At 59.1% G+C, this 24352-nt stretch overlaps 2 protein-coding genes and 1 non-coding gene across 5 annotated transcripts in view; 1 reads left to right on the top strand and 2 right to left on the bottom strand.

Annotated features, from left to right (window-relative positions):
• Window positions 1-3227: 3227 nt before the first annotated feature.
• On the bottom strand, window positions 3228-15455 carry MYO1G (myosin IG). 3 transcript variants are annotated; one of them, XM_004582500.2, is made up of 22 exons: window positions 15268-15454; window positions 13860-14068; window positions 13486-13579; window positions 12565-12730; window positions 12336-12389; window positions 11987-12097; window positions 11749-11865; window positions 11207-11431; window positions 10979-11124; window positions 10660-10774; window positions 10408-10578; window positions 10142-10212; window positions 9351-9425; window positions 9058-9190; window positions 8431-8597; window positions 7804-8011; window positions 5848-6071; window positions 5297-5441; window positions 4718-4822; window positions 4487-4600; window positions 3858-4012; window positions 3228-3765 (listed from the first exon to the last, which is right to left on the bottom strand). In XM_004582500.2, the coding sequence occupies exons 1-22, from the start codon at window positions 15360-15362 to the stop codon at window positions 3609-3611; spliced, it is 3057 nt and encodes a 1018-aa protein (XP_004582557.2). In that variant the 5' UTR covers window positions 15363-15454; the 3' UTR covers window positions 3228-3608. The 3 variants fall into 3 exon arrangements, with proteins under 3 accessions (XP_004582557.2, XP_058534200.1, XP_058534201.1); XM_058678217.1 differs by lacking the exons at window positions 13486-13579; window positions 13860-14068; XM_058678218.1 differs by lacking the exons at window positions 3228-3765; window positions 3858-4012; window positions 4487-4600; ... (3 more) ...; window positions 7804-8011; window positions 8431-8597 and adding an exon at window positions 8613-8876 and having other exon boundaries at window positions 15268-15455.
• A 3512-nt stretch (window positions 15456-18967) lies between these two features.
• On the bottom strand, window positions 18968-19099 carry LOC118758206 (small nucleolar RNA SNORA9). Its single transcript, XR_004995593.1, has one exon. It is a non-coding gene; the product is annotated as a small nucleolar RNA SNORA9 (small nucleolar RNA).
• A 5163-nt stretch (window positions 19100-24262) lies between these two features.
• Window positions 24263-24352, top strand: part of CCM2 (CCM2 scaffold protein) — a 22658-nt gene continuing 22568 nt past the window's right edge. The window contains exon 1 of the mRNA XM_058678222.1: window positions 24263-24281. The gene's annotated coding sequence lies outside the window, so the exon portion shown is untranslated. The remainder of the gene's footprint in view (window positions 24282-24352) is intronic.

Here is a 24352-nt window from a genome sequence, read left to right as displayed (position 1 = left end):
CTTCCAATCCAGCTCCCTGCTTGTGGCCTGGGAAAGCAGTCAAGGACGGCCCAAGGCTTTGGGACCCTGCACCCGCGTTGGAGGCCCAGAGGAAGTTCCTGGCTCCTGGCTTCAGATCAGTGCAGCACCGGCTGTTGTGGTCACTTGGGGAGTGAACCATTGGACGGAAGATCTTCCTCTCTGTCTCTCCCCCTCTCTGTATATCTGACTTTGTAATAAAAATAAATAAATCTCTAAAAAAAAAAAAAAGAATAAGATTCCTGTTGCCAGGAACTGGGCAGTGTTTAAAAAAAAAGATTATTTGAAATGCCCACAGAAAGGCTGTGGTCAGCAGAGCTGTCTGGGTCCACCAGGGCCCACTGAGATTCTGGGTGCTCAGGGGTCCCGAAGAAGACACAGCAGCGTTCTGTGGCCAGCTTGCTGGTCTCTGGGCACGGGTCAGCTTGTCCTTGCTGTAACATCTGCCCAGAGAAGCTACCCAGGAAGGAAGAGACGAACAGCGCAAGCCTGGTGGCCCATGGGTGCTGGGAGCAGGGTAGGGGCCCTGTGCTGGGATCAGGGAGCCCCGGGGTTTGTTCCTGCGGGCCAGTCAAGGCCTGCTCCTTGCTGATGGCCTGCGGCTGCCCTGGGCAGCAGGTGACGGCCCAGGCTTTGGGTCCCTGCTGCCCAAACGACGGAGCTAGACTGAGTGCTTGGCTCCTAGTTCCAGCCTGGCCTGCCCTGCCTGGCTGCTGCTGCATCAGGAGAGTGAGACAGAACTCTGTCTCTCCAGCTTTCAAATAAAGTAAGTTAAAGAGCTTAACTGAAGCCCCCACTCTAGCTCTAAGAGTCAATTTTACCTTAATTCTAACTCATTCTAGCTCCCAAACACTAACCTTATCTTTCACTCCAACTCTAATGCTAACCATAGTCTTCATCCCACCAAATATTTAAGCCTAACCACAATCATAAATGTACTCCTGTTGTCCAACCTAATTCAAACTTAATCCTAACCCTTAATTTAACCCTAACCCAGCACTAATTTTACTCGATCCAAATGTTAACCTAACTACAGTTGTAAACTCCACCGCTTTACTGGCCCTAACCCCAACACTATCATTAACTTTACTTGAACCCTAGCAGTACTGCTAATCTTACCATGAATCCTGAACCTGATATTAATTTTGGCATGAAATGGACCCTAGATGGGGCCTGGCGTGATAGCCTAGCAGCTAAAGTCCTTCCATTGAACACACTGGGATCCCATATGGTGCCGGGTCTAATCCCGGCAGCTCAACTTCTCATCCAGCTCCCTGCTTGTGGCCTGGGAAAGCAGTTGAGGACAGTCCAAAGTTTTGGATTCCTGCACCCATGTGGGAGACCTGAAAGAAGTTCTTGGCTCCTGGCTTTGGATTGGCTCAGCTCCGGCTGTTGTGGTCACTTGGGGAGTAAATCATTAGATGGAAGATCTTCCTCTCTGTCCTTCCTCCTCTTTGTATGCCTGACTTTGCAATAAAAATAAAAAATAAATTTAAAAAAGATTTATGGATTTTTATTGGAAAGACAGATGCACAGAGAGGAGAGACAGAGAAAAAGATCTTCCATTCACTGGTTCACTCCCCAAGTGGCCGCAACAGCTGGAGCTGAGCTGGAGCTGAGCTGATCCAAAGCCAGGAGCTTCTTCTGAGTCTCCCATGCAGGTGCAGGGTTCTAAGCTTTGGACCATCTTCTACTGCTTTCCCAGGCTACAAATAGGAAGCTGGATGGGAAGTGGAGCAACTGGAACATGAACCAGTGCTCATATGGGATCCTGGTGCATGCAAAACAAGGATCTAGCCACTAAGTTATTGCACCAGGCCCATGAAAGGCAGAGTTACAGAGACAGAAAGATAGAGATTTTCCATCCTCTGCCTGGTTCATTCCCCAGATGGTGGCTGGAGCTGGGGCAGGCTAAGGCCAGGAGCCAGGGGCTCTGTTCAGCTCTCCCACATGAGTAGCAAGGCCCAAACGCTTGGGCTGCTTTCTACTGCTTTCCTGGGTGCATTAATAGCAAGATAAACCAGAAGTGGAGCAGCCCAGGCTTGAACCAGCACTCTAAGGGATGCTGGCACTGCTGGTGGCAGGGTAAGCCATGGTGCCACACTGTGGTCTCTATTTCCCTTGTTTTCAAGACTGACTAATGACAGCACTGCACAAACCCCACTGTGCAGGGCTGAGCAGGCAGTGAGGGGTGCTGGGCTTCCTTCCATTTTCTTTTCTTTTTTTTTAAGAGTTATTTATTTGTTTTTTTTTTTTGTTTTTTTTTTGTTTTTTTTTTTTTAAAGATTTATTCATTTTATTACAGCCAGATATACACAGAGGAGGAGAGACAGAGAGGAAGATCTTCCGTCCGATGATTCACTCCCCAAGTGAGCCGCAACAGGCCGGTGCGCGCCGATCCGATGCCGGGAACCTGGAACCTCCTCCGGGTCTCCCACGCGGGTGCAGTGTCCCAAAGCTTTGGGCCGTCCTCAACTGCTTACCCAGGCCACAAGCAGGGAGCTGGATGGGAAGTGGAGCTGCCGGGATTAGAACCGGCGCCCATATGGGATCCCGGGGCTTTCAAGGCGAGGACTTTAGCCGCTAGACCACGCCGCCGGGCCCAAGAGTTATTTATTTGTATTGCAAAGTCAGATATATAGAGAGGAAGAGAGACAGAGAGGAAGATCTTCTATCTGATGATTCACTCTGCAAGTGACCACAATGGCCGGTGCTGTGCCGATCTGAAACCAGGAGCCAGGAACTTCTTTCCAGGTCTTCCACACGGGTGCAGGGTCCCAAGGCTTTGGGCTGTCCTTGACTGCTTTCCCAGGTCACAGGAAAGGAGCTGGATGGGAAGCAGGGCTGCTGGGTTAGAACCGGCGCGTTCAAGGAGAGGACTTCAGCCGCTAGGCCATTGTGCCAGGCCCCCATTCTCTTTTCTCTTTTTTTAGATGGCTGTGTAAAGCTGTAAGCAAAGTGGCTTTTCCCATCCTTCCCAGATACTGCTTTCTGACGCGGCAACCTCGGGAGCAGGGTTGCTGAATCACAAGCAATTATTTAAAAAATATTTTGAGGAAGCACCTGGCTGCTCCTCTCACAGCTGCCAGGGGGAAGCTCTGTCCCCAGTGGCTGGGCTCTGTTGGCTGCTGCGACCGGCAGCAGCGGATATCCGGTCTCAGCCCAGGGACTGGGGACAGTGAGCTTTACTGAGAGCCTTTTGCAACAAGCCGCCTTTTTGAAAATATTCATTTTATTTGTTTCAAAGGCTGAGTTAGAGGGTCTGGGGCTGAAGCGCCCTTGGGCAGTGTTTTGGGGGCCTTGGCCCCCTTGGCCATCCTCTCTCTAAGCTCCTGCTGCCCCAGATCAGACCAGATCCCCCACCCTGGGGTGGGGGGAACAGGGTATGCTGGTGGACAATGGCCAAGGAGGTGGGTTGTGCAGGTGGCTGCAGGCCTGATCCACCAGAGTTCCACTCATGCAGCAGGCTGCCCTGCGATGCCCAATCAGGCCCCAGCCACGCTGGCAGGAACACACCGCTTGATTGGGTGCAGGGCATGGGCTTGGCCCTTGGTGTGGCCAGGGCCAAGGGCAAGGATGGGCTAGGGTAGTTAGCGGCCTGGCCATAGGAGAGTGAAGGCCCCACGGCTACAGCGGAAATCTGGTTCCTGCTGCTCCGGGCAGGCCTCCACGGACACGAGGCGCCGGGCCCCGCGCTGGCTCAGCGGAATGCAGTCGGAGACACGGACCTGTAGGGCTCGCCCCTCCCTGGAATGGGAGTAGAAAGGGTCAGGGACAAGGGTGTGCAGCACACCAGGCCACACACCTGTGCCTTCTTCCTGCCATCCCGCCAGACTCACCCCTGGCAATGTGCAGCTAGCACACCCACCAGCTCCCCAATGCGATTGTCCAGTGGGGGCTGGGAGCGATGTAGACACACTACGAGGTCGTCCAGGCCCTGGGCATGCAGCACCACCAGCTGGTCTGGTCCACTGGTCACGCTCAGTCCTGTCACCTGACAAGGAGCCCACAGTCAGGGGTGCTGTGGGCCCAGCCCTGGGGTCCTGCCCTCAGCTGGGTACTAGTGGCACAGTCCCTTCCTCCCAACTCTAGTCCCTGCTGACAAAGGGAAGCTTTGAGCTGGGGACACCACAACCTTCTGCTGTGAAGGAATGTTCTAGATGCTCTTTGTCTGACACAGCGGCTACTGCTCACCTGTGGCTACAGAGCACTTGGCTGGGAACTGAGCTTTTTCTTACATGTCACGTTCCACATTTAGACAGCTCCCAGGGTCAACCACCAGAAGACACCCTCACCCAGAAACTACCTGAGATCCAGGAGGACCTGGCAGGCTCCTGCTCCAGGAACAGGAATTGTCATGTGGGAAGCAGGCCAAACCCCGACTCCCCAGCAATGGGAGTGGCTGGGGGAGGGAGATAGAGGCAGGTGCCCTCCCCAGCCCTGGCCCCGGCCCCGGCCCGGTGCTCACCCTCTCCAGGGGCACAGTACGCATGACCCGGTACTGGCGTCCTGGTTCCAGCTTGTAGAGGTGTCGGTCTGTGAGCAGGAGGGCCCGGTCCCTGCTCTTGCGGAAGCGGTTCACCTGTGGGGGTGTGGGTGGGAAGGCTGTGCCCAGGCTGCCGCTGCCCCACTGCCCACCTGCATGGCCACTCCTAAAGCTCCAGGAGCCACTGCACAGGGGCTGGGCAGGGCTGCTCACCTTGCGGACGTGGCTGGAGAAGAGCACAGCCCCAAACCCGTCCTTGTCCCGCAGTGCCCTCAGCCGCTCTGCAAACAGGCCCGAGGCTGTGGGGTTGTCACTGGCCTGGGGACCAACATGAGACGATGGGGGAGGCAGTTGGGAAGGCACCTGGGCAGCACGGGTGGCTTGGCCTGTGTGGGAGCCAAGGCACCCTGGGGCCCCGGGGGCACGGGGAGTGAGGGTTGGGGGAGCGGCAGCAGGGGCAGAGCCTGCCTGCCTTGCTTCCTGCTCCTGAGCCCGGCTGTCCTCCCGCTCCTTCCCACCCTTCTCATCCTCCCTCTGGCCCCACCCTACAAGAAGCCCATCCCCCGACCTCAATGAACTCCTACCCCTGGAAACTGCCCTGTGGCAGTAGAGGGGGCTGAGGGTGTGGTGGGATGCTTGGGGGAGTATGGAAAGGGGCCTGCCCTGTGAGGTCTGGTGGAAACCCTTCAGCCTTGGACTGGAGCTACTGGGCTGCGATGGGGTCCAGGGGGGCCCAGGCACTGGGGCGCTCCCCTCGCCCCAGGCAGTACCCCACAGCCAGCGTGCACTCACCGAGGACAGGTAGTCTCGGGCCCAGGCCCGCCCACAGCCCCAGTCCTGACGCAGGCCCTGCAGGGCTCCCATGGCAGCCACCTTGGCCTTGATCTGAGCCATATCCGAAGGGGGGATGTTCTTCACCAACTGCCGGGCCCGCCACCTGAGGGAACACAGCAGTCCCCTGGGTTCAGGCCTGGGCCTCAGCCTGCCCTAACCTGTCTGCTTCTTGTCCCTGGATGGTGGCCCCTGAAGCCCAGCTCCTTCCTGCTTTGTGCTTCGGCTCTTACCCTGGGGAACTTGCACTCCACCCTCAAGGCCCTGAACCCTGGTGGCCCTGACCTGGAATGCCCTGCACTGTGCCAAGGGATGACCCAGGCTCTGCCACCAACCATGGAACTCGGGGACCTCAGCCAGTGTGGCTCAACCCCACCTTGCTTAGCAAGGGCTTGGCAGGTCTCTAGGGGGAAGCTGCAGGCTGGGTCGATGATGGGCCAAGGGCTCAGAGTATGCTGGCTGGGTCCTGAGCGGACTGGGAAATGGGTGAGCCCAGTGGGTGGTGGCTGTACCTGCAGAAGAGTGCCTGGCAGGTGTCTTGGAAAGGCTGCAGCACAGCGGGAGGTGGGGGCCACACAATATCACGGCCATAGAGGGGCGGCTGCCGTGCTGCCTGGAATCGCCGCTGCAGCTCTGCCAGGTGGGCGCGTACCTTGTGTCTCCGGAACCAGCGCATGATGGTGTAGACAGCACGCAGCCGACGGCAGTGCCACCTGGCGAGGGTGCCCCGCCAGGCCTGGGTGGGCCGAGCAGGGTGGGATGTGCCATCAGGCCCAGCCAGACCCCAACCCTGATCCTGAATCCCTCTGGAGCACGCCCACCCTGGCACTCTGGAGTCACACCTGGCTGACATGGACTGCTTCCTAAGCGAGTGTACACCCGCGAGGCCCCTGCAGACTCTTGGGGCCTGGCCCTGATGTGGCCCATAACCCCTCAGTAGAGAGTTTGCCTAGACAGAGAGGTGGGAGCAGAGGGCAGGGCTGTCCCCCACAAACGCCTCTGCAGTGAGCCCACATGCTGTCCCGGTCGCTTTAGGCTTAAGCTCCTGGTAGACCCCGAGACAGAGGACACCCCAAGAATGTGGCTGCCAGAATGCAGACTGGAGACTCTACCAGGCAGGCACCCCACACCCACATGCTAAGACGGCCTTCGGCACTTCAGCAACTGATGTAGTGATGGGCCCTGCCTGCTACAGACCAGAGTTCCACCATCACACAGCTGGGAACCCTTCAGCCTTGGGAAGGCTGAGGACGGTGGGCAGAGTGCAGCGGGACTGCTGCAGCGGCCACCACTCTGTCCGAGGAGCCGCAGAGAAAGCAGCAAATGCACAGAGCACTTACCAGTCAGAGCCCAGAGGTCAGAGTGGGCAATGGGGCAATGGGGCAACGGACTCAGGTGTGTGAGTGTGTGAGTGTGTGTGTGTATGGAAGTCATCAGGAAGGGAGGGAGGGAAGGAAGCCAGGTTCTTGAAAATCTTGCTATGGGCATCTGTGTCCACCTGGCCCTGAAGCAGCACTAAGCAGACAACTCACATGAGCTTGTCTCAGCTGCCCTGACACACGCACACACACACACACAGACGCATTCACAGCTCACTTGAGCATGCGCCAGCCACCCTGACACACACATACACCCACATAGATACACACAGATAACACAGATACACAGATATGTACGCATAGGCAAACATCCACGTGCACACATAGCTCCTCCACTCACACCTACACATTCACATGTATCCAAATCCATACCCCTCACACCCACATGCTCATACACACATACACAACTGCCCACAACCCCACACCCACACACTGATACCATCCACACCCCCCACACCACAGACACACATCCGCCCACACCCATGGGCACACCCCCACACCACAGACACACATACGCCCACACCCATGGGTACACCCCCACACCACAGACACACATCCGCCCACACCCATGGGTACACCCCCACACCACAGACACACATCCACCCACACCCATGGGTACACCCCCACACCACAGACACACATCCGCCCACACCCATGGGTACACCCCCACACCACAGACACACATCCGCCCACACCCATGGCACACCCCCAGCACACCCATGTCCACCCAGACCCATGGGTACACCTCCACACCACAAACACACATCCGTCCGCACCCATGGGCACACCCCCACACCACAGACACACATCCGCCCACACCCATGGGTACACCCCCACACCACAGACACACATCCGCCCACACCCATGGGCACACCCCCACACCACAGACACACATCTGCCCACACCCATGGCACACCCCCAGCACACCCATGTCCACCCAGACCCATGGGTACACCTCCACACCACAAACACACATCCGCCCACACCCATGGCACACCCCCACACCACAGACACACATCCGCCCACACCCATGGGCACACCCCAGCACTCCCACATCCGCACTTCCACACCCCCAGCCTGGCCCCTCACCTTCTGCAGTAGCAGCACGATGATGGGGATGAGGCGGGCTCGGCTCTGCTCCAGGGCCACCAGCGTCTGTGGCGAGCGGATGAACAGCTTGCTGTGGCCAAAGGCCACGTCTCCCTGCAGCCTGTGCTGCTCCACCAGGGTGCCCACGGCCGCCCGGTCGGAACCCAGCAGGTGGTTGGGCCATGTGTACTCGCAGGTCATCTTGTACCTATCACAGAGGTCAGGGTGGTGGGGACCTGGCCTTGGGGAAGTGCGCGGGGCTGGCTCATTCCTGCGAGTCTCCGAGGGCCAGAGTCCTCCCAGGAGGTCCCTGGGGCACCTAGGACATTTGTGCACGTGTCCTCGCACACGGCAATCACACACACATCCTCACGTGTCCTCACATACGTCCTCACATGTGTCTTCAAACACACACATCCTCACACAGATCCTCACGTGTCCTCACACAGATCCTCACGTGTCCTCACACACATCCTCACACACACATCTCACGTGTCCTCACACACATCCTCACACATTTCAGTGTCAGGGGCCAGCAGCATGCCACTGAATACCGTCAGTGCGTGGGAGATGCTGCCCAGGCACTGTGCTCTCCCTCGGGCCGTGCCCAGAGTGCCGGCACCATACCTGAGCAGGAACCGTGAGTAGGGCTGGCGGGAGGCGAAGCCTGCCCTGCGCACCCTCACGTTCTCCAGCAGCCCCAGGTAGGCCACCTGGTGGCGACAGTGCTCCTCATCCAGCCGCCCGGCCACCTTGTCCTCATTGGGCTTGATGCAGCGCACGTAGAAGGGCTCCTAGGGGAACAGAGGAAACTTGAAGGCTGGGCCTGTGGCTGCCATGTGTCCTGTCCTGAACGGGGGCATTCCCCAGCCCACGAGGGCTGCAAGGAGACCGGGCCCAAGCCAGGTGCCCACCTGCTTCCCTGGAGTTAAACATGCCAAGCCATGCCATGTACCCTGTTGCTACCTCTGACTTGAGGCTGGAAACTTCCCTGGAAAAACGGGTGCTGGATCCCTGGCTTGTGGTGCCAGCTGCCAGCAGGGTCTCCTCTCCTACCGACTGCCTCAGAGGCACTGGTGCAGGGGGAGGTGGGCTTGGAATCCCGCCCAGTTCTCAGTGGCTGTTATAAGCTCACCAGGTCCTAGAGCCCCACTCCCCTGGCCCGACTGCAGGCAGGGTCCTGTTGGAGTGGGTAGGACAAGGATGGGTCCCCATGGTGGGCCCCAGGGCTCAGAGTGAAGGGGTCAGGCGTACCTTGGAGGCTAGGTTCTCCACCAGGGCCACCATGGAGTTCTTGAAGAGTGTGCCGGCCGTTAGGGGGCGCTTGGTCACTTCCGTGATGTCTTGCTGCCCATCTGGCCACATGGCCCGCAGGGTGGGGTCCGCACTGCATACACAGGCCACATGCCCAGCCGCCCTGGAGGACAGCAGCCCCGCCCGTCCCCCCACTGGCCACTGGGAGTTGCCAGGCCTTGGCCTGTAGCCTCAGCTGTGCACTCTTCATGGGGCAACCAGGGCCCAGGAGTCAGAGCTGGCGCCACACTCACCTGTTGTACAGTAGCCGCTTGATGTCCTGGAAGAGGGAGTCCCTGTTCTTGTCAATGAAGCCATCTGCAGAGTACCTGTGGGAACAGGGGAGGGTGCAGGCCAGGCCGCTGACCACCCCAGGAAGCCCCTGCCCTCTGGCCCAGCTCTCTGAGGTCAGGCTCCCTCCCTGCCCAGTGGCTCCTGGCCTCTGCCTCCTCACACCTGCTTTCTCTCTCATCACCCAAGGAACCCTCTCTCAGGAGACATTTCTCTCCTGGAAGGAGAATCAAGCAGTTAAGCTCTTGGCTCTAAAACCAGTTGTCCCAGGCTTGATTCTAGGCTTGACATGTGCACATTGTGTGACTGTGGATGCATGCATGCTGTGTGACCATGGGTGTGTGTCTGCTGTGTGACTGTGGGTCACACTGTGGGTGTGTGACCAGGGATACATGCATGCTTATATACTGTGTGACCGTGGACAGGCCATGTGACCTCTCTGTGTGCTGCAATATGCATCCCTTGCTCAGTGCTTTGAGTAGCTCTAACCCACTTGGCGATGGTGAATGAAGAATCCTCACGGTGATGACGGAAGCACAGCCTGGGCCACGGAGAGGACTCACTTGGGAGCAGCTTGCAAGGACTGGGCTATGATCCCTCTTTCCCCACCTCAGCTCCTGTCAACAGGTGTTGGCACCACACAGAGCTGGGATGAGGGCAGCCTGGGCTGAGAGTCACTCCTCTCAAGACTGTGTCCTGCTCCAAGGTGGCCCGTGACATATGCAATGGCACCCCAGGGGGTGAGGACCCTTACGTGACATCGCCTGCATAGTGCTTGATCCGGAAGTCTCGGCCAAATTCCATGGTCTTGTCGGTGGGGCAGAGCTGCGGGACAGGCACAGGAAGGGGCAGGCTTTCCCAGAGGGCACAATCCCGCATCCAGGCCCAGGGTGGAGGAGCAGGAGGCCACCCCCAAGGGACAGCGGCATCAAAGGCCTAGGAGGCCTAGGAGGCCCGGCAGCATGGCATGCCTGGGCACATCCTGCCAGCCTAGCATGCCTGCTGGGACAGCTGGAGTACCTGGCGGCTGGTGTAGTGTGGGTGGTGGCGATGGTGCGTGTCCAGGGTCTGCAGGAAGATGTGATCGGTGATGGGGCCAGCTGTGCTGCAGGCCTCATCCAGCACGGCCAGGATGCCCCGGTGGGGCCGCTCTACCAGCTCCACAATAGCCGCGTTGTTGAAGTACTCCACCTGTGGGGTGGGTAGGCATCAGGTGGCTCCAAGGCTGCCCGGCCAGCACCCCATCCCTGCTCAGGTCCTGCGGGTGCTCACGCTCTGCCAGGCAATGCCCTCACGCTCGTATTCCTCCTGCTCCTGCTTCAGCACCAGCTGGATGAAGAGCTGCTGCAGCTTCTCGTTGCAGTAGTTGATGCAGAACTGTTCAAAGCTGGGGGGCGGAGAGCCTTCAGGGCAACCAGGACCCTCCCGAAGGGATCTCCCAAGGTCTTGTCTGGTTATGCATCTTGCCCCTGGTCAGCCCCCTTCCTGGGCAGACTTGAGTGCTGCTGCCTCCCCTAGGGCTCGGCCAGCTGGGCCGTGGCCAAGGCTGCCTTAAGGTCAGCAACCTTGCGGCCATGGCCAGGCTGCCCACCTGTTGATAGAGAGCACCTCGAAGCCGTAGATGTCCAGCACACCAATGACTGTGTCCTTGCCATCTCGCCGGGGATCACGGTCCTTGGCCGCCATGATGCTGTTGATCTTGTCCACCACCCACTCAAACAGCCGCTGGTACACAGCCTAGGGGCAGAAGCTGTTCTGGCCCCATTTCCCCCCAGAAGGCCTCTTGGGTTTAGCTCCCTCTGCCCTCACCGCCAGGTACCTTGGCAAAGGCATCCCGCGCGTAGCTCGCCTCAGCCACACTGTGGCCCTTCTCAATGAGCTCCCGGCCTCCAGAGGCCACGGTGCGAGCCAGCAGGGAGCGCAGCACCAGGTCCTGGGGTGTGGCCGTCAGTTCGGCCACATGGGCCACCAGAGACTCCTCCACCACCGCCAGACCTCCCTTCTGCTGTCCGTTGTGCTCTGTCTCCACAAACTCGATGTTGCCCTGGGAACAGAGGAGCCATGAAAAGTCTAGGCCCTGGGTCCTGGGGAGCTGGATGCCCTGGGACAAGCAGAGGGCAGGGGGCAGGGCCTTGTGGGCCAGCTGCCTAGCTCCTGCTGGCCTGTGGGCCATGCACAGCAGAGACGCGGCCAGGAGCCCAGCAGCACAGTATGTGCGAGTGACCTGCATCTGCTGGGCGCCTCGGCAGCCCAAGGCTAAGCACCAACTTGTGTCTCCCCCTCTTCCTTGGGTGGTGCCTGGCTATGTGGGGAGGGCCCCCATCCCCACCCCACTGTCAAGCATGCCGGTGCTAGGCTCACCAGGTGCAGGATGGCAGCCAGGATGCGATGGACAGACTCCACCTCCTCAGCACTGAAGCCGATGAGCCTCATGGCATCTGTCACCGCCCGGTAGCTCCCTTCATCGCTGTCCAAGGCCTGGGGAGGAAAGGTTCCCCAGCTCGGGGTACCAGGGCACTCTGTGCTTTCTCCCAGCCACAGCACACCATCCTGGCTCCTTGCCCACTCCCAGGCCCCGGGACCTAGGCACATCACTCACATTGTGTGGTCCCATACTGAGCCCAGCTCCCTGGCGTGTGAAATTGTACAGAGCCGGATTCCTCTCCAGGTGTAGCGCACTCAGCTCCTGGTCCGTGCTGCCTCTCAGCAGCTGGAGGACACACACGCACCAGAGTCAGGACCACCCATGGCCACAGCTTTCCTTCCAGCCCTCGGTGGACACATGGGGAAGGTTCCCACACAGCGGGGCCCTGGGGTGCTGGGCCTCAGGACCCCAGGGAGACACTCTCCCTCGTGCAGGGAGCCTCCTTCTGCATGGGTCTTGCTGTCTCTTCCAGTAGCTCCCCTCCCTCACGTGTGGGCAGAGGGGTTGGGGGGGGAGTGGTCACCTGATAGAAGGCATGGAAGTTCCTCTCGCCCACGTGCTGCTTGAGGACCCGAGACTGAGGAGAGAGGGCGGCTGGGCTGTAGGGCAGCTCTTCCAGGACCCCAGCCATGACACTAGGGCCCACGGCCAAGCTCAGCCTCCCCGACCCGTGGCCTGGGGGTGATGTGTTCAGGTCCAAGAAGGGTCTCAGCCAGGTCCCCCTTGGGGGTCTCCTTGGCCTACCTGCCTACCTTCTCCAGCAGGTAACTGTGGATATGGCCCCCGATGGGGTCCCCCTTGAAGTCAAAGTTGATATCCATGTACTTGCCGAAGCGGCTGGAGTTGTGGTTGCGGTTGGTGCGGGCGTTGCCGAAGGCCTCCAGCACGCAGGTGGATTTGAGCAGCACGTCCTTGACCCTGTGGGCCGAGCAGCCAAGTCTGGAGCCGAGTTGGCTGGGACCAGTGTCTCCCCCACACCCCTCTCTGGTAAAAATCCCAGCATTTAGGGCTGAGAGCGGGTAGGGACTGCTCGGGACTGTGGAGATCTCTTCCAAGCCTGAGGATCGGGGTGGTACTGGCCAGGCCTGGGGCTGTCACAGGCCATGCAGCTGGGCTTGGGGTGGCCCTGGCTGTCACAGGCCATGCAGCTGTCACGCTCTGAGGCCTAGCAGCTCTTTGTTTCTTGTGTCTCTTCCTCCTGCTCCTTCCAAGGTCACAGGGTGCATGCCCGGTCTGGAGTGGGGGAGGGGGCTGCTCTAGAAGGCCGCTGGGCCTCCAGCCTCAGCCCATGCCTGGGTGTGGCCCTGTGGGCGGGAGCTACATTTGCTGGTGCTCTCTATGCCCCACCCTGTCACATCTTGACAGGAAGAGACTGGCCACACAGGAAGGTGCTTCTGCAAGGGCCATGCTGAGCGGCAGCCCTGGCTTCCCAGTCTGCAGCCACAGCCCACATGCCTGTCTGGGGTGCCTGGCTGTCCTGGAGAGGCAGCCCTGGCCCTGCCTGACTTCCCCTGACGCCAGGCTCTCCCGCACCTGTCCACACCACCTGCTCCTCAGCTGGTAGCCTGGATCCTTTGGCTGGATGGTCCCTGGCGCCTCCCAGCCATGTCTTGCCTCTGGGGCCCCGCAGGCCCTGCCCTTGGCCTGCACTCCTGGCCGCTCGCCGTACTCACCTCTGCACCTCGGCCCTCTGGCTGGGGTTGGTGACGGCTGCGATGTACTGCATCATGTGCTTGCTGGCCTCTGTCTTCCCGGCCCCACTCTCTCCTGCGGGGAGATGGAGCTGAGACCCCCCGCGGCCAACTCCCTCTTAGTGCACTGATTTAAAGACTCATTTGGCAGGCAGAGAGAGGGAGAGAGACAGAGAACCCTCCATCCCCCATTAGCTGGAAGCAGGACTGGGAGTGAAGGAACTGGGACTGAAACCGTCACTGCTGTCACAAGAGCAGCTTCAGCTGAGCCATGGGCCGCCCCACCTGTGCCCCAGCCTGAGGAAGAAGTCCAGGAACCCCAAGGCCCCGGGTGCAGGTGGCCCAGGGAGCGGTACCCGAGATGACGATGCATGTGTCCCTGGCTCGCTGCTTCATGGCCTTGTAGGCGGCGTTGGCTACGGCATAGAGGTGAGGCGGCCGCTCATAGAGCTCCCGGCCCTGGTACTTGGCAATGGCCTCGGGCCCGTACAGGGGCAGCGGTTGGTAGGGATTCACGGACACCAGCACCTCGCCGATGTAGGTGTAGATACGGCCCTTCTCGAACCTGGACATGCAGGACTGGGTTAGCATGCTGGACTAGTGGCACACACTGGCCTCTGGCCGCAGCCACGTGAGAAGGGGTGACTTTGGTCCTGTCAAGTGGCACCCCACCAGAGGGGCTGAACGCGGGGAAGGGAGAAAGGGGTGAGTGTCGCCTTGTGCTCCCCCCGTGCCATCCTGGCTGAGCTGGGCCCTCAAAGGGCACAGGGTGAGGTCCACACTGCTCATGAGGGTCCCAGAAGTCCTAGGACACGGGATCATCTTGGGTGTGGCTGGGTCAGGGCTGTTTCTGGGCAGACCCCATAGGGCAGGACAGGTGGGGAGAGGAAAGGGCTGGGCTGGAGGAGGGAGGCGACTCTGCAGTTTCTGGACTCAAGACCAGGGTGGAACCCAGTGGAAGGGGCCCCACCCAGCCCCACCCAGACCACAGGGATGGCTCAGGGCAAAACTGTGGAACCCACACCAGCTGTCTGTCGCTGTCTTTTGCCGCAGCAGCACCCACAGCACCTCCACAGACCCCTGCAAGCCTTCCACTCCACTTCTAGACCTGTGTCTGTGTGAGCAGGGGTGGCTTCTCTGCCCTTCAGGCTCGGTGCCCCTGGTGTGGGGGAGCCACTCTCACCTCTCGCTGACAGGGTTCCCCTGACCGAGTCACTGACCTGGGCATCTCCAGTAGCAGTGAGCAGAGCTCGGGACCTCGTGTCCCAGAGATGGGCATGGCACTCTGCTCCTGGCCTGCCCCACCCTCCCCTCTGCTCCACCTGCGTGAGTGCCTGGGGCTGCCAGGCCAGGGGGCTTTCCAGCACACAGCCCTCCGACCCTGGCCCCTCCCTGCCTTGTCTGCCCCCTGGAATGACAATTCAGGCTCCAGGGCCCCTTCTGTCAGACATGCATGTCCTGTGACAACCCCACACACAGCTTCCCCTGCCCCGCCTTGCCCCAAGCATCTTGTCAACCAGAGTGGGGGTCTACCTGCCCGGCACAGCATCCCAGGGTTTGGGCTGCAGGGTGAGATGGGAGGTAGCATAGGTAGGCATCCCCTGGGCTGGGCTTCAAGGAGCAAGGGTGTCTGGGTGGGCGGCAGAGGGTGTGCTGACCCCACCCCTGCTGATGCTTTCCTTGGTTCCCTTGGCAGGTCTCTGGGGATGAGGAGTAGAGGGAAGAGCTGAGCCTAACACCCTCTTCCCCTGCCAACCCAGCTACCTGAGCTGCAGGTTCTTCATGAAGTCCTCCATGGTCACCTGGTCCAAAAGCACAAAGTCAGCCTTGCCGTACTCGGGGCCCTCATCGTCCTCCATGCTGTGCCTGGAGACCCCAGGGCCAAAGGGCCGGATCACCCTGTGCGGCAGGCGGGCAGGCGGAGGCCCCCGGAGGTCTGGGGAGGCCCAGCCGCTGCAGCCTCCCCTAGGGCTCTGAAGTAGGAAGTGGGTTCTGGCCCTGGGAGGGGCCTCCCTGCTCCCAGCAGCCGCCTCCCCTGTAGGTGCTCCGGCAGCTTCCTGCTTCCCCGCCCTGCCATCCTCCCGCTCAACCCCTTTAGGCCCTCCTTATGCCTGCCCACTCCTGGGCAACCAGCAAGTCTTGGTGGATTGGTCTCCAGCACATGCTGGGTGGGGGAGGTCACCCGCGGTGCTTCACAGAGACCTTTTCACATGACAAGGGGGCCCGGTGGTGTGTGTTTGTCCTCTCAGAACTTGGTGCCAATACACTTCCCGGTGCACTCATTAGCCAAGGACAAGAAATGGTGCTGGTGTCCGGGCCTTTGGGTGAACAGGGTGTGTGTCGCCTAACCCTAACCCAAAGCCAGTAGCAGGACTGCCCTGGAGTGCGATCCTCCGGGTTGCCCAGCAGGTGCAGGGTCCCAAGGACTTGGGCCGTCCTCTGCTGCTTTCCCAGGCTGTTAGTAAGGAGCTGCATGGGAAGTGGAGCAGCCGGGACATGAACCAGCTGCTCTGATATGGGATGACAGAGTCATGAGCCATGGTCTGACCCATTGTGCTCCGGGGCTGGCCCCAAACAGCTCCAAGTTTAAAATGAGATGAGAGAGACACGGTGTTACACTAGTGTTTGTGCGAAGCTCCAGCTCTGGCTTCAGCCTGGCCCAGCTCTGGCCACTGCAGGAGTGAACCAGGGTACGGAAGTTTCTGTGGCTCTTTCAGATAAGCAAGGTGAAACAGAACAGAACTTCTGAGTTGTTTGGTGAACAAGTTATTTCCTTCTTAAAGCCTCGAAATGAGTGCCCTCCCAGCAGCTGACAAGGCAGGGTGCCCAGCAACCTCCAGTGTGAAAGAACCTCCAACTTGGAAAAGGGGGCTCTGGCTCTACCTCTGTAGTCTGGGTGTCCCCTTGGGCCAGCGCCCTGGCATGGGGTTGCCCCTCCCTACGCCCACCTTTCGGGCTGGGGTTTTGGAGGGTTTCCCAAGCTGAGTGGGAGCCTGGGGGAAATTCTTTTCAGTTTCACTTCCTCAAGCCCAGGAAGTCAGTGGGGGCAAGGGATTGTGTCACTGCTAAAGGGAACCTACAGGGCTGTGCCTTGAAACTTTAGGGACAGGGAAACCTCAGCGGGCTGAGCAGGGGCTGGCCTTCTGGCTGCGCCCTCCCTGACGGCCTCATTTGGACCTCATGACCCACGTGGTCTCCCCTTTCATTCCCGGAAACCAAGGCCCATAGATGACATCATGGAGTTGCTCCTTGGCCCTGGACAGACCTTGCTCCAACTCAGACCCTGTCCAGCGGCCAGCTCAGCCTGGTTCCCAGCAGTGAAGCAGCAGATGCCCTGGGACCTGCTCCTTAATGGCAGGGGATAAACCAGAGGCTCCCAGAGGAAGGACAAGGAGGGGTATTCCCTCCTCCATTATCTGGGACTGAGACCTCTCCCAGGCCCTCGCTTTGTGTGGTATCTGCAGGGCTCAGCTGCCAGGCCCAGGTTGGCTCTGCCAGAAAGAGTTCTGAGGCTGGTGTGGTAGCCTAGTGGCTGAAGTCCTCGCCTTGCATGTGCCAGGATCCCATATGGGCACTATTTATGTCCTGGCTGCTCCAGTTCCTATCTAGCTCCCCTCCTATGGTCTGGGAAAGCAGCAGAGGATGACCCAAGGTACCTGTATGGGAGACCCGGAAGAAGCTCCTGACTTCAGATAAGCTCCAGCCTTTTTAGCCACTTGGGGAGTGAACCAGTGGATGGAAGATCTCTCCAATTAGGTAAACAAACAAACTCCACAGAGCTTAGCATGTGTGCTGGGGGAGGGAGTGACTCAATGGCATTATGCCAGTAAGTACAGAGATGCCAACAGACACCACCATTCCGGATCAGTTTGTGCCCTGGCCAATCCCCACCCAGCTTCATGCAAATGACCTTGGAAAGCAGCAGCAGAGGCCAGAGTACTCAGCCCCCACATTCAGGTGGGACAAGGTTCAATGCTGCTGGCTTTGGCCTGGCGCTTGTGGCCACCTACAGCGGACATCTAACTCCGTCTTATTTTGATCTCACTGCAGGAACTACTACTGTACTGAAGGTTGGTTGCAAGCATGCGCCCTGAAGGGGAGACACCCTTCCCCAAGCAGCTCCCTTACACCCCACCTGGGGCGGGCCGCAGAACACCCCTCTGCAAGTGGTGCACGCTCCTAAATGCAGCGGTGTTTCCCACTGCCCAATTGGAGAGCGGCTGGGCCCCGCCAAACCTCAGCCGCAGTGAACATCCAGGGAGTGAACCAAGCAGATGGAAGCTTTCACTCTCCGGTAAATGAAAATTTAAAGAAACGGGAATTTCCTTATCTTTGTATCCAGTATATGATTAAAAAAAAACAACAACAAAAAACACAGGTCAGACTGAACCAACTTTCAACACCACCTTTATTAAATATGAAATCTTGTTCTTTCACCTATGCAAGGGCCTGGACATGGTGCCACCCTTGGGTGTGACGATGGCTTGGACAGACACCCTGCCAGGTGTGTTGCCATGAGGTCTTGGCCTCAGCATCTGCGCCCTGGACTGTGAGGCCGACACGCACCCTGGAGGCCTGTGAAGACAGGAGCACAGCACACAAGGGTTAGCACAGGTGAGAGCTCTCCAACTTTCTTAGCCAATTAACACATGGAAAATTAGCACATGAAACAGAAGGACAAACGAGTGACTCTCTAGGCCAAACTTCTGGGCACTCACCGTGCGCAGGCTCCATGGAACTGGGCCCTCAGGAATGGCACAGAGCCTCGTGCCACGTGTTGGGGTGGTGCCCTAGAGCAGATCCACTGTGGACGTCAGACGCCTCTCACAGCCAATGAGGGAACCTGTGGCTTTCTGGACCCGGGAGACATGACAGTGATCATGGGCAGCCCAGCAAGGGGCCCACCCCACCCTCCTGGGGGCGCACTATGGGCCTTGAGGCCAGGGTAGCAGCTTCATTCACCTCCTAAGGTGGCTTGAATTCTGCCCTTGGATCCCCTCAAGGAGACCCTGGGGTCAGCCCCTCCACAGCCCACCAGCTTTGGGACAGGCTTCCTGAGGGGGCCAGTCCTCAGCTTGTCTCACTGCAGACACCTGCAGCACGGGGCGACCCGGGCTTGACTTCCCCATCTCCACCACCCATGGAGCCTCCTCGCTTCAACTTTCCAGAGGTTTTTCACTGTACAGTACTGGGGGGCAGGTGCAAGCCCCGGCTGCTGCACTGCTCATCCAGCTCCCTGCTTGTGGCCTGGAAAAGCAGTCGAAGGCGGCCCAAGGCCTTGGGGAGCGAAGTGGCTGATGGAGGACCCCTCTAGCTTTCAAGTAAAATAAATCTTATGCCTTGCACACAGCTACCGTCCACGGTGTGGCCACCCAGACCCTGACACGTGGCCGTCATGAATGAGAACTTGGTTTTAACTGTGTGCCACATCCGACAGCACACCCAGCAAGGGACCAGGGCAGGCGACTGTCCGAAAGTTCTATAACCTCGCTCTGGATGGAGCAGGGCGAGGCCTCAAACCGTTCCGAATTGCTCTGGCAAGCACTGCAGGAATACATAGGGCCACGACAGGCCCCAGCACGCTGGAGGCTTGCTGCCCGCGGTGCCGGCCCCCCGGCTCCCGACAAGCCCGCAGAAGGGGCGCCTCGCCAGGGACGGTTCAGGCAAAGGGGCTCACTCACCCGGGCGTCTCTCCGGCCGTCAGCCCTCTGGCCTGCAGACACAGGCCCGCTGTCCACAACGCCCATCCCTAAAAGAGCACACGCAGTCAGCTGGGGCTTGCACCCCTGAACACGTGAGTCCTACCAGCCTGGGGCCCAGCTGGGGTCCCCCGAGCTCACGCAGAACCTCCATCTCTAACGCACGCGGCCCTCCGGGCACCGGGAGTCCCCCACCCAGCCCCGAGCCTTCGCCGGGAAGCCTCAGCCTCCGAGCACAGCCCATGCCCCTCCTACGGCGCTAACGAGGTTCAAGCCCCTCCACGAGCCCCACCTTGGCCCGGAACCGTAGGACTCCATCTGGGGTCCTGGATGGCGGCGGATCACGACAGCTCCGTGCCAGAGTGCGGGGGCACGCGGCGCATGCAGCCTCTGCCAAGGCCGTCGCGCAGCCCGTGACCGCGTCGCCAGGAGATGACGTGTGCTCGCGAGGCGTGGCCTCGGCGCGGGGCTCCCCGCCGCGGGGTGGCGGGGTGGCGGTGTGGGCGTCGCGTTGCCCAGGGTGGAGTTCGCTGCATCCCGGCGCCCTCCCCCAGTGGCCTTACAAAAGAGTGGCTATGGTGCGTATTTTTGTAGACTTTTTCTAAAAATAATTCTTGTGCAACTTGGCATCTTTTGGGGTGGTCTACCCTGGTCACCTCACATTTTGGGGTGGCTTATTTTGGTTTCCTCCTATTTTGGGGTGGTTCTAATCTCACAGATATGCCCCTCCACGAGGGGAAAGCGGGGCTCTCAGGTGGCCGCGAGGTACGGGCGCACAGGCTTCACAGGGGTCTTGTTTGTTCCTTCCACCCCTGGGTTTGGTGAAGTCGCTGAGAACTCACTCGAATTGGCCCTAAAGGGGCAGGCCCCCCTTTCAACGTGCAGCCAGCAAGGCTTCCTGTGGGAAGCCATTTAGTTCTCCGAGCAAGCCATTTAGTTCTCGTACGAGGGAGGTGGTTGCTAAGGCTGTCAGGGACAGATGGCAGACAAGGAACTGCAGTCAGCCTTGGAGCGCTGAGCCTTTTTTTTTTTTTTAAATTTTTCCCCTTAAATTACAATGTATTATGCGACACAATTTCATAGGTACTGGGATTCTCCCCCCTTCACCCCAAACCCTCCCCCACCCCCGGTGGATTCCTCCATCCTGATACATAACCGCAGCTCAAGTTCCGCTGGGATTCCCTCATTGCAAGCATACACCATACATAGAGTCCAGCATCTCATTGTCCAAATTCAACGACTTCTTAGGGAGGCCCTCTCAGGTCCGAAGGCAGAGCCAGCAGAGTGTCATCCCGATCAACTAGAAGCTCCAACATATCATCAGCAACAATCCAGGTATGATGAGGCTGGTGCAGAGTCCACTGACTGATTAAGACCATCATAGCGTCTCCCCTTGTCCAGTATTTCGTTGCCAACATATAACTGAGGTGGTTGATGGATCTATTTCATCTTCCGTCTTTTCTTGGTTAATGTTCTGATTCCTCCATTATGATTAAGGGAGTCCCCAAAGAAACTTTGAGGTGTTCCCAGGCCAGGTTCCTACATGTACTAGTAAGCACAGTGCCCGCCACAATCCATCACCCCATCAGCTGGTGGTTGCAACTGCTGGGTTGGTTCTATTCTCAGCCCCGACCTCCACTGGAACCAATGAGTACTGCAGCCCATCCTGGTTCTGGCCATCACACTCATCCTTCACTTAAACCAGTGGGAGGTGTGCTGGTTGGGTGCTGCATTCCTAACCGGCACAGGCAGCCTTGCCTTGGCATTTTGTATTGTATACTTTCTTTTTTTATTATTATCGCAACCGAACCTGGCCAGACCCCCACACAGCTCCAGCACACAGACTTGCCGGTGGATAACGCGAGCTAACAACCTGGTCCGCCCCCAACCCGAGCGAATGTATGCAAGTGGGTTACTTTCCAACGCCTCTTCTGGCTTGTTTACCTCCTTGCTTCCTGCGTTTATTTGTAGGGTCAGTGTCCTGTCAGAGGAACTGTTCAGGTTCCTCCCTCAGACCCCTTCCTGGTGTCAGGCCTCACGCATACCAGCAGTTCCTTGGGCCAGCACCGCTCTTCAACCCATTCTGGTTCCTGCTGTTGGAAGGTTCAGCCCAGCCACGGCTCGTCCATACCCACATATAGCTCTTATATGGCTCAGTTGGGGTTGAAACCTAGCTGAGTCCGTCCCACGTCTACCCTGGTCCTACAGAGCACCAAACTGTGCTGCGGTCTAACCTGGCACGGTGCGTCAAGTCCCAATCCATATTTATGCCAAGGGAGACTACAACTGTGACCCGACCAGAACTCAGCCCCCTTCCAGTTCCTGCGCCCCTTAATGGTAAGCTCCAAGCAGCCAAGGCCTCCCCCAAGCTCCCCAACCAGGCCTGTTCCCAGCCAGTGTTAAGTATGCCAGTGGTTGCTCTGCATCAGCTCAAGAGCACTGAGCCTTTTAAAGCAGCTTGGGCAGCTGTTCGGCACAGTGAGTCAAGCCTCTGCCTGGGATGCCTGGGTCCCAAGTTCCGGGCCAGCTCCCTGCTATTTTGAACCCTGGCAGGCAAGAAGTGATGGCTTAAGCCCTTGGGTCTCTGCCACCCATGTGGGAGAGGGGAGCTGGGTTCCTGGCTCCTGGAACCCGTGGGTTTAGGCTGGTTTAGTGCTGGCAGTTGCAGTCAGGTGGGAGATAAACAATAAAAAACATACCCTTGAAGGAAGAAATTGGTTGGAACCTGCTCAAGATGCAAATAGTGGGCTCGGCAGCGTGGCCTAGTGGCTAAGGTCCTTGCCTTGATCCCATATGGCTGCTGGTTCTAATCCCGGCAGCTCCACTTCCTCTCTATCTCTCCTCCTCTCAGTATATCTGACTTTGTAATAAAAATAAAATAAATCTTACAAAAAAAAGAGATGCAAATAGTAACTGTGCAGAGGCCATGGAAGGGTAAGAAGTTTCTGGAAAACAGGTCTGGCTGGGCAGTGTCTCATGCTGCTGCAGGTGAGCTGGCCAGAGCCCCTGCACCTCAGCCTGGGCATGCCCCAGGCCCTGCCTCCCCAGGAGCTTGCAATGGCCTCTGGGAGCTGTTCTCTGCCTGGTTAACACAGTGTCACAGGCATGGGCAAGAGTGCTGCCTGAGTTGGGCAGCCAGGAGTCCAGCAGCGTCGGGACCACTGGCCTGTAGCCAGGCGGGGACCTGGAAACATGCTGTTTTCCAACAGCTCTGCCACTCATCTGCCTGGCCTCCTGCCAGAGCCCATCTACACAGTGGACAGTGGCGGAGACGTTCCCGTGTTCTGCTTTAATTTCCTTTTTGGCCGGACCTCTTCTTCAAGGGTTACTTATTTTGGAAGTTAAGAGAGTGAGGGCCCGGCAGCGTGGCCTAGCGGCTAAAGTCCTTGCCTTGAACACGCTGGGGTCCCGTATGGGTGCCGGTTCTAATCCTGGCAGCTCCACTTCCCATCCAGCTCCCTGCTTGTGGCCTGGGAAAGCAGTCGAGGACGGCCCAGTGCTTTGGGATCCTGCATGCGTGCGGGAGGCCCGGTAGAGTTCCTGGTTCCCCGCTTCGGATCGGCACAGCACCGGTCGTTGCACTCACTGGGGGCGTGAAGCACTGGACGGAAGATCTTCCTCTCTGTCTCTCCTCCTCTCTGTATATCTAACTTTCCAATAAAAATAAATCTTAAAAAAAAAAAAAAGAAAGAGAGGGAAAGAGAGAGAGTCCATCCACTGGTTCAGTCTCCAATTGGCTGCAACAACCAGAGCTGGGCCAAGGTGAAGCCAGGAGCCAGGAGCTTCTTGCTGGTGGGTGCAGGGACGCAAGCACTTGGGCCATCCTCTGCGGCTTTCTCAGACAGAGCAGGGAACTGGATCGGAAGCGGAGCAGCTGGGACTTGAACTGGTGTGCGTAGTCTGCGGGCGTTGCAGGCAGCAGGCTAACCTGTGCGCCACGGTCACAGCTAGAGGCAGACCGGAAGGGGCGGTGTAGATCAGACTGGAAGGGGTGGTATAGATCCGTTTCCTTTCCTAATGACGGTGGGCCCAGCAGGAGGGGGCATAATAGCCGCCGGCATGTTTCTCTGCACACCTTTTCGTCCTGGCGGCTCTCTGCTTTCTCCACCTCTGTTGCGCGGGCCCCCAATAAAGGCCTCTTGTCTACAGTCGGCCGAGGCTTTTTTCTTTCCCTGGTTGTTGGCGAACCTTACAACTTGCTACACTGATTAGTGGGGGAAAGGCATGGGCAAGAGTGGAAGGCTGTGCAAGACCTTAACAGTCCACTGTTGTGGGAATGTTGGCTGAGTAATGGGGACCAAATGCGTGGCACTGGCGTCTGAGTGTGGGAAGCTGGGGCCCTGCGGGAGGCTGGTGGAAGGGGCCGTCCCGCCCCGCTGCTCTGTCTACCCAAGGGACACAGTACCCAGGCCCCTATGGGAAGTGCAGGAGGCCTATTACCAGGCAGACAGAGATGACTTCGTGGAATTACTAGCGGATTTAGGGCTAGGGGATGCAAGGAGCCAAGAGCAATAGACGCGATGGACAGCTCCCAACCCAAGATCCCAGGCCCACGGAGGCAGCCAGTTGCTGGCACAGCTCGCGGGAGCCCCACGCCCTGGGGTGCAGGCGGCATCCAGCGGCGGGAGGGCGCGGCAGGGGCCTCCCCCGGGCGACTGCCCCTAGGACGCAGGAGTGAGACGGGCACCCGGGCCGCAGGCCATGCCGAGACCCTCAGGTGCTGTGCTGAACCCCGCCAGCAGCTGGGGTGACCGCGGTGCCCCGAGGCGGTCAGGACCAGACGCGCAGTTCTTTCCGAGACCGTGTCGGTCCTTGCGCCGTGTTGGACGTTGCGTTCCGCGGGTGGCTGCATCCGAACACACACCACAGACGAGCTCCCCGGCGTCCCGAGGGGACCAAGCGCTACCCACAAGCTGAGAAGCGACGGCTCCGCGCCGTCCAGGCCCCGCCCCGCCGAGCCCCGCCCCGCCGAGGCCCCGCCCTCCGAGCGCGCGGGAAGATGGCGGCAGAATTGAAAAGTTGGAGCGGTTCCCACGCGCTCCCGTGGCCCTGAGGCGCGCGGAGCAGCCTGGAGGCGGGGTCGGTGACTCCCGCCCCAGCGGAGGAGGCGGTTCTGGCGGCCGGCAGGGCCGAGGCGCACCGGGCCCCTC

The sequence above is a fragment of the Ochotona princeps genome, chromosome 20 (assembly GCF_030435755.1).
Source record: "Ochotona princeps isolate mOchPri1 chromosome 20, mOchPri1.hap1, whole genome shotgun sequence".
Taxonomy (NCBI): domain Eukaryota; kingdom Metazoa; phylum Chordata; class Mammalia; order Lagomorpha; family Ochotonidae; genus Ochotona; species Ochotona princeps.
This window is presented reverse-complemented; position numbering and strand designations above follow the sequence as displayed.

Bases quoted from the DNA above. Each gene is read 5' to 3' on its own strand.
- MYO1G (XM_004582500.2), bottom strand. From the start codon at position 15,362: ATGGAGGACGATGAGGGCCCCGAGTACGGCAAGGCTGACTTTGTGCTT. The intron at 11,432-11,748 runs GTGAGCCTAGCA...CTCTGTTCCCAG, and splicing joins TGGCTGCCATCCTGCACCTG to GGCAACATCGAGTTTGTGGA. The intron at 4,823-5,296 runs GTGAGTGCACGC...GTTGGTCCCCAG, and splicing joins CCCGAGACTACCTGTCCTCG to GCCAGTGACAACCCCACAGC.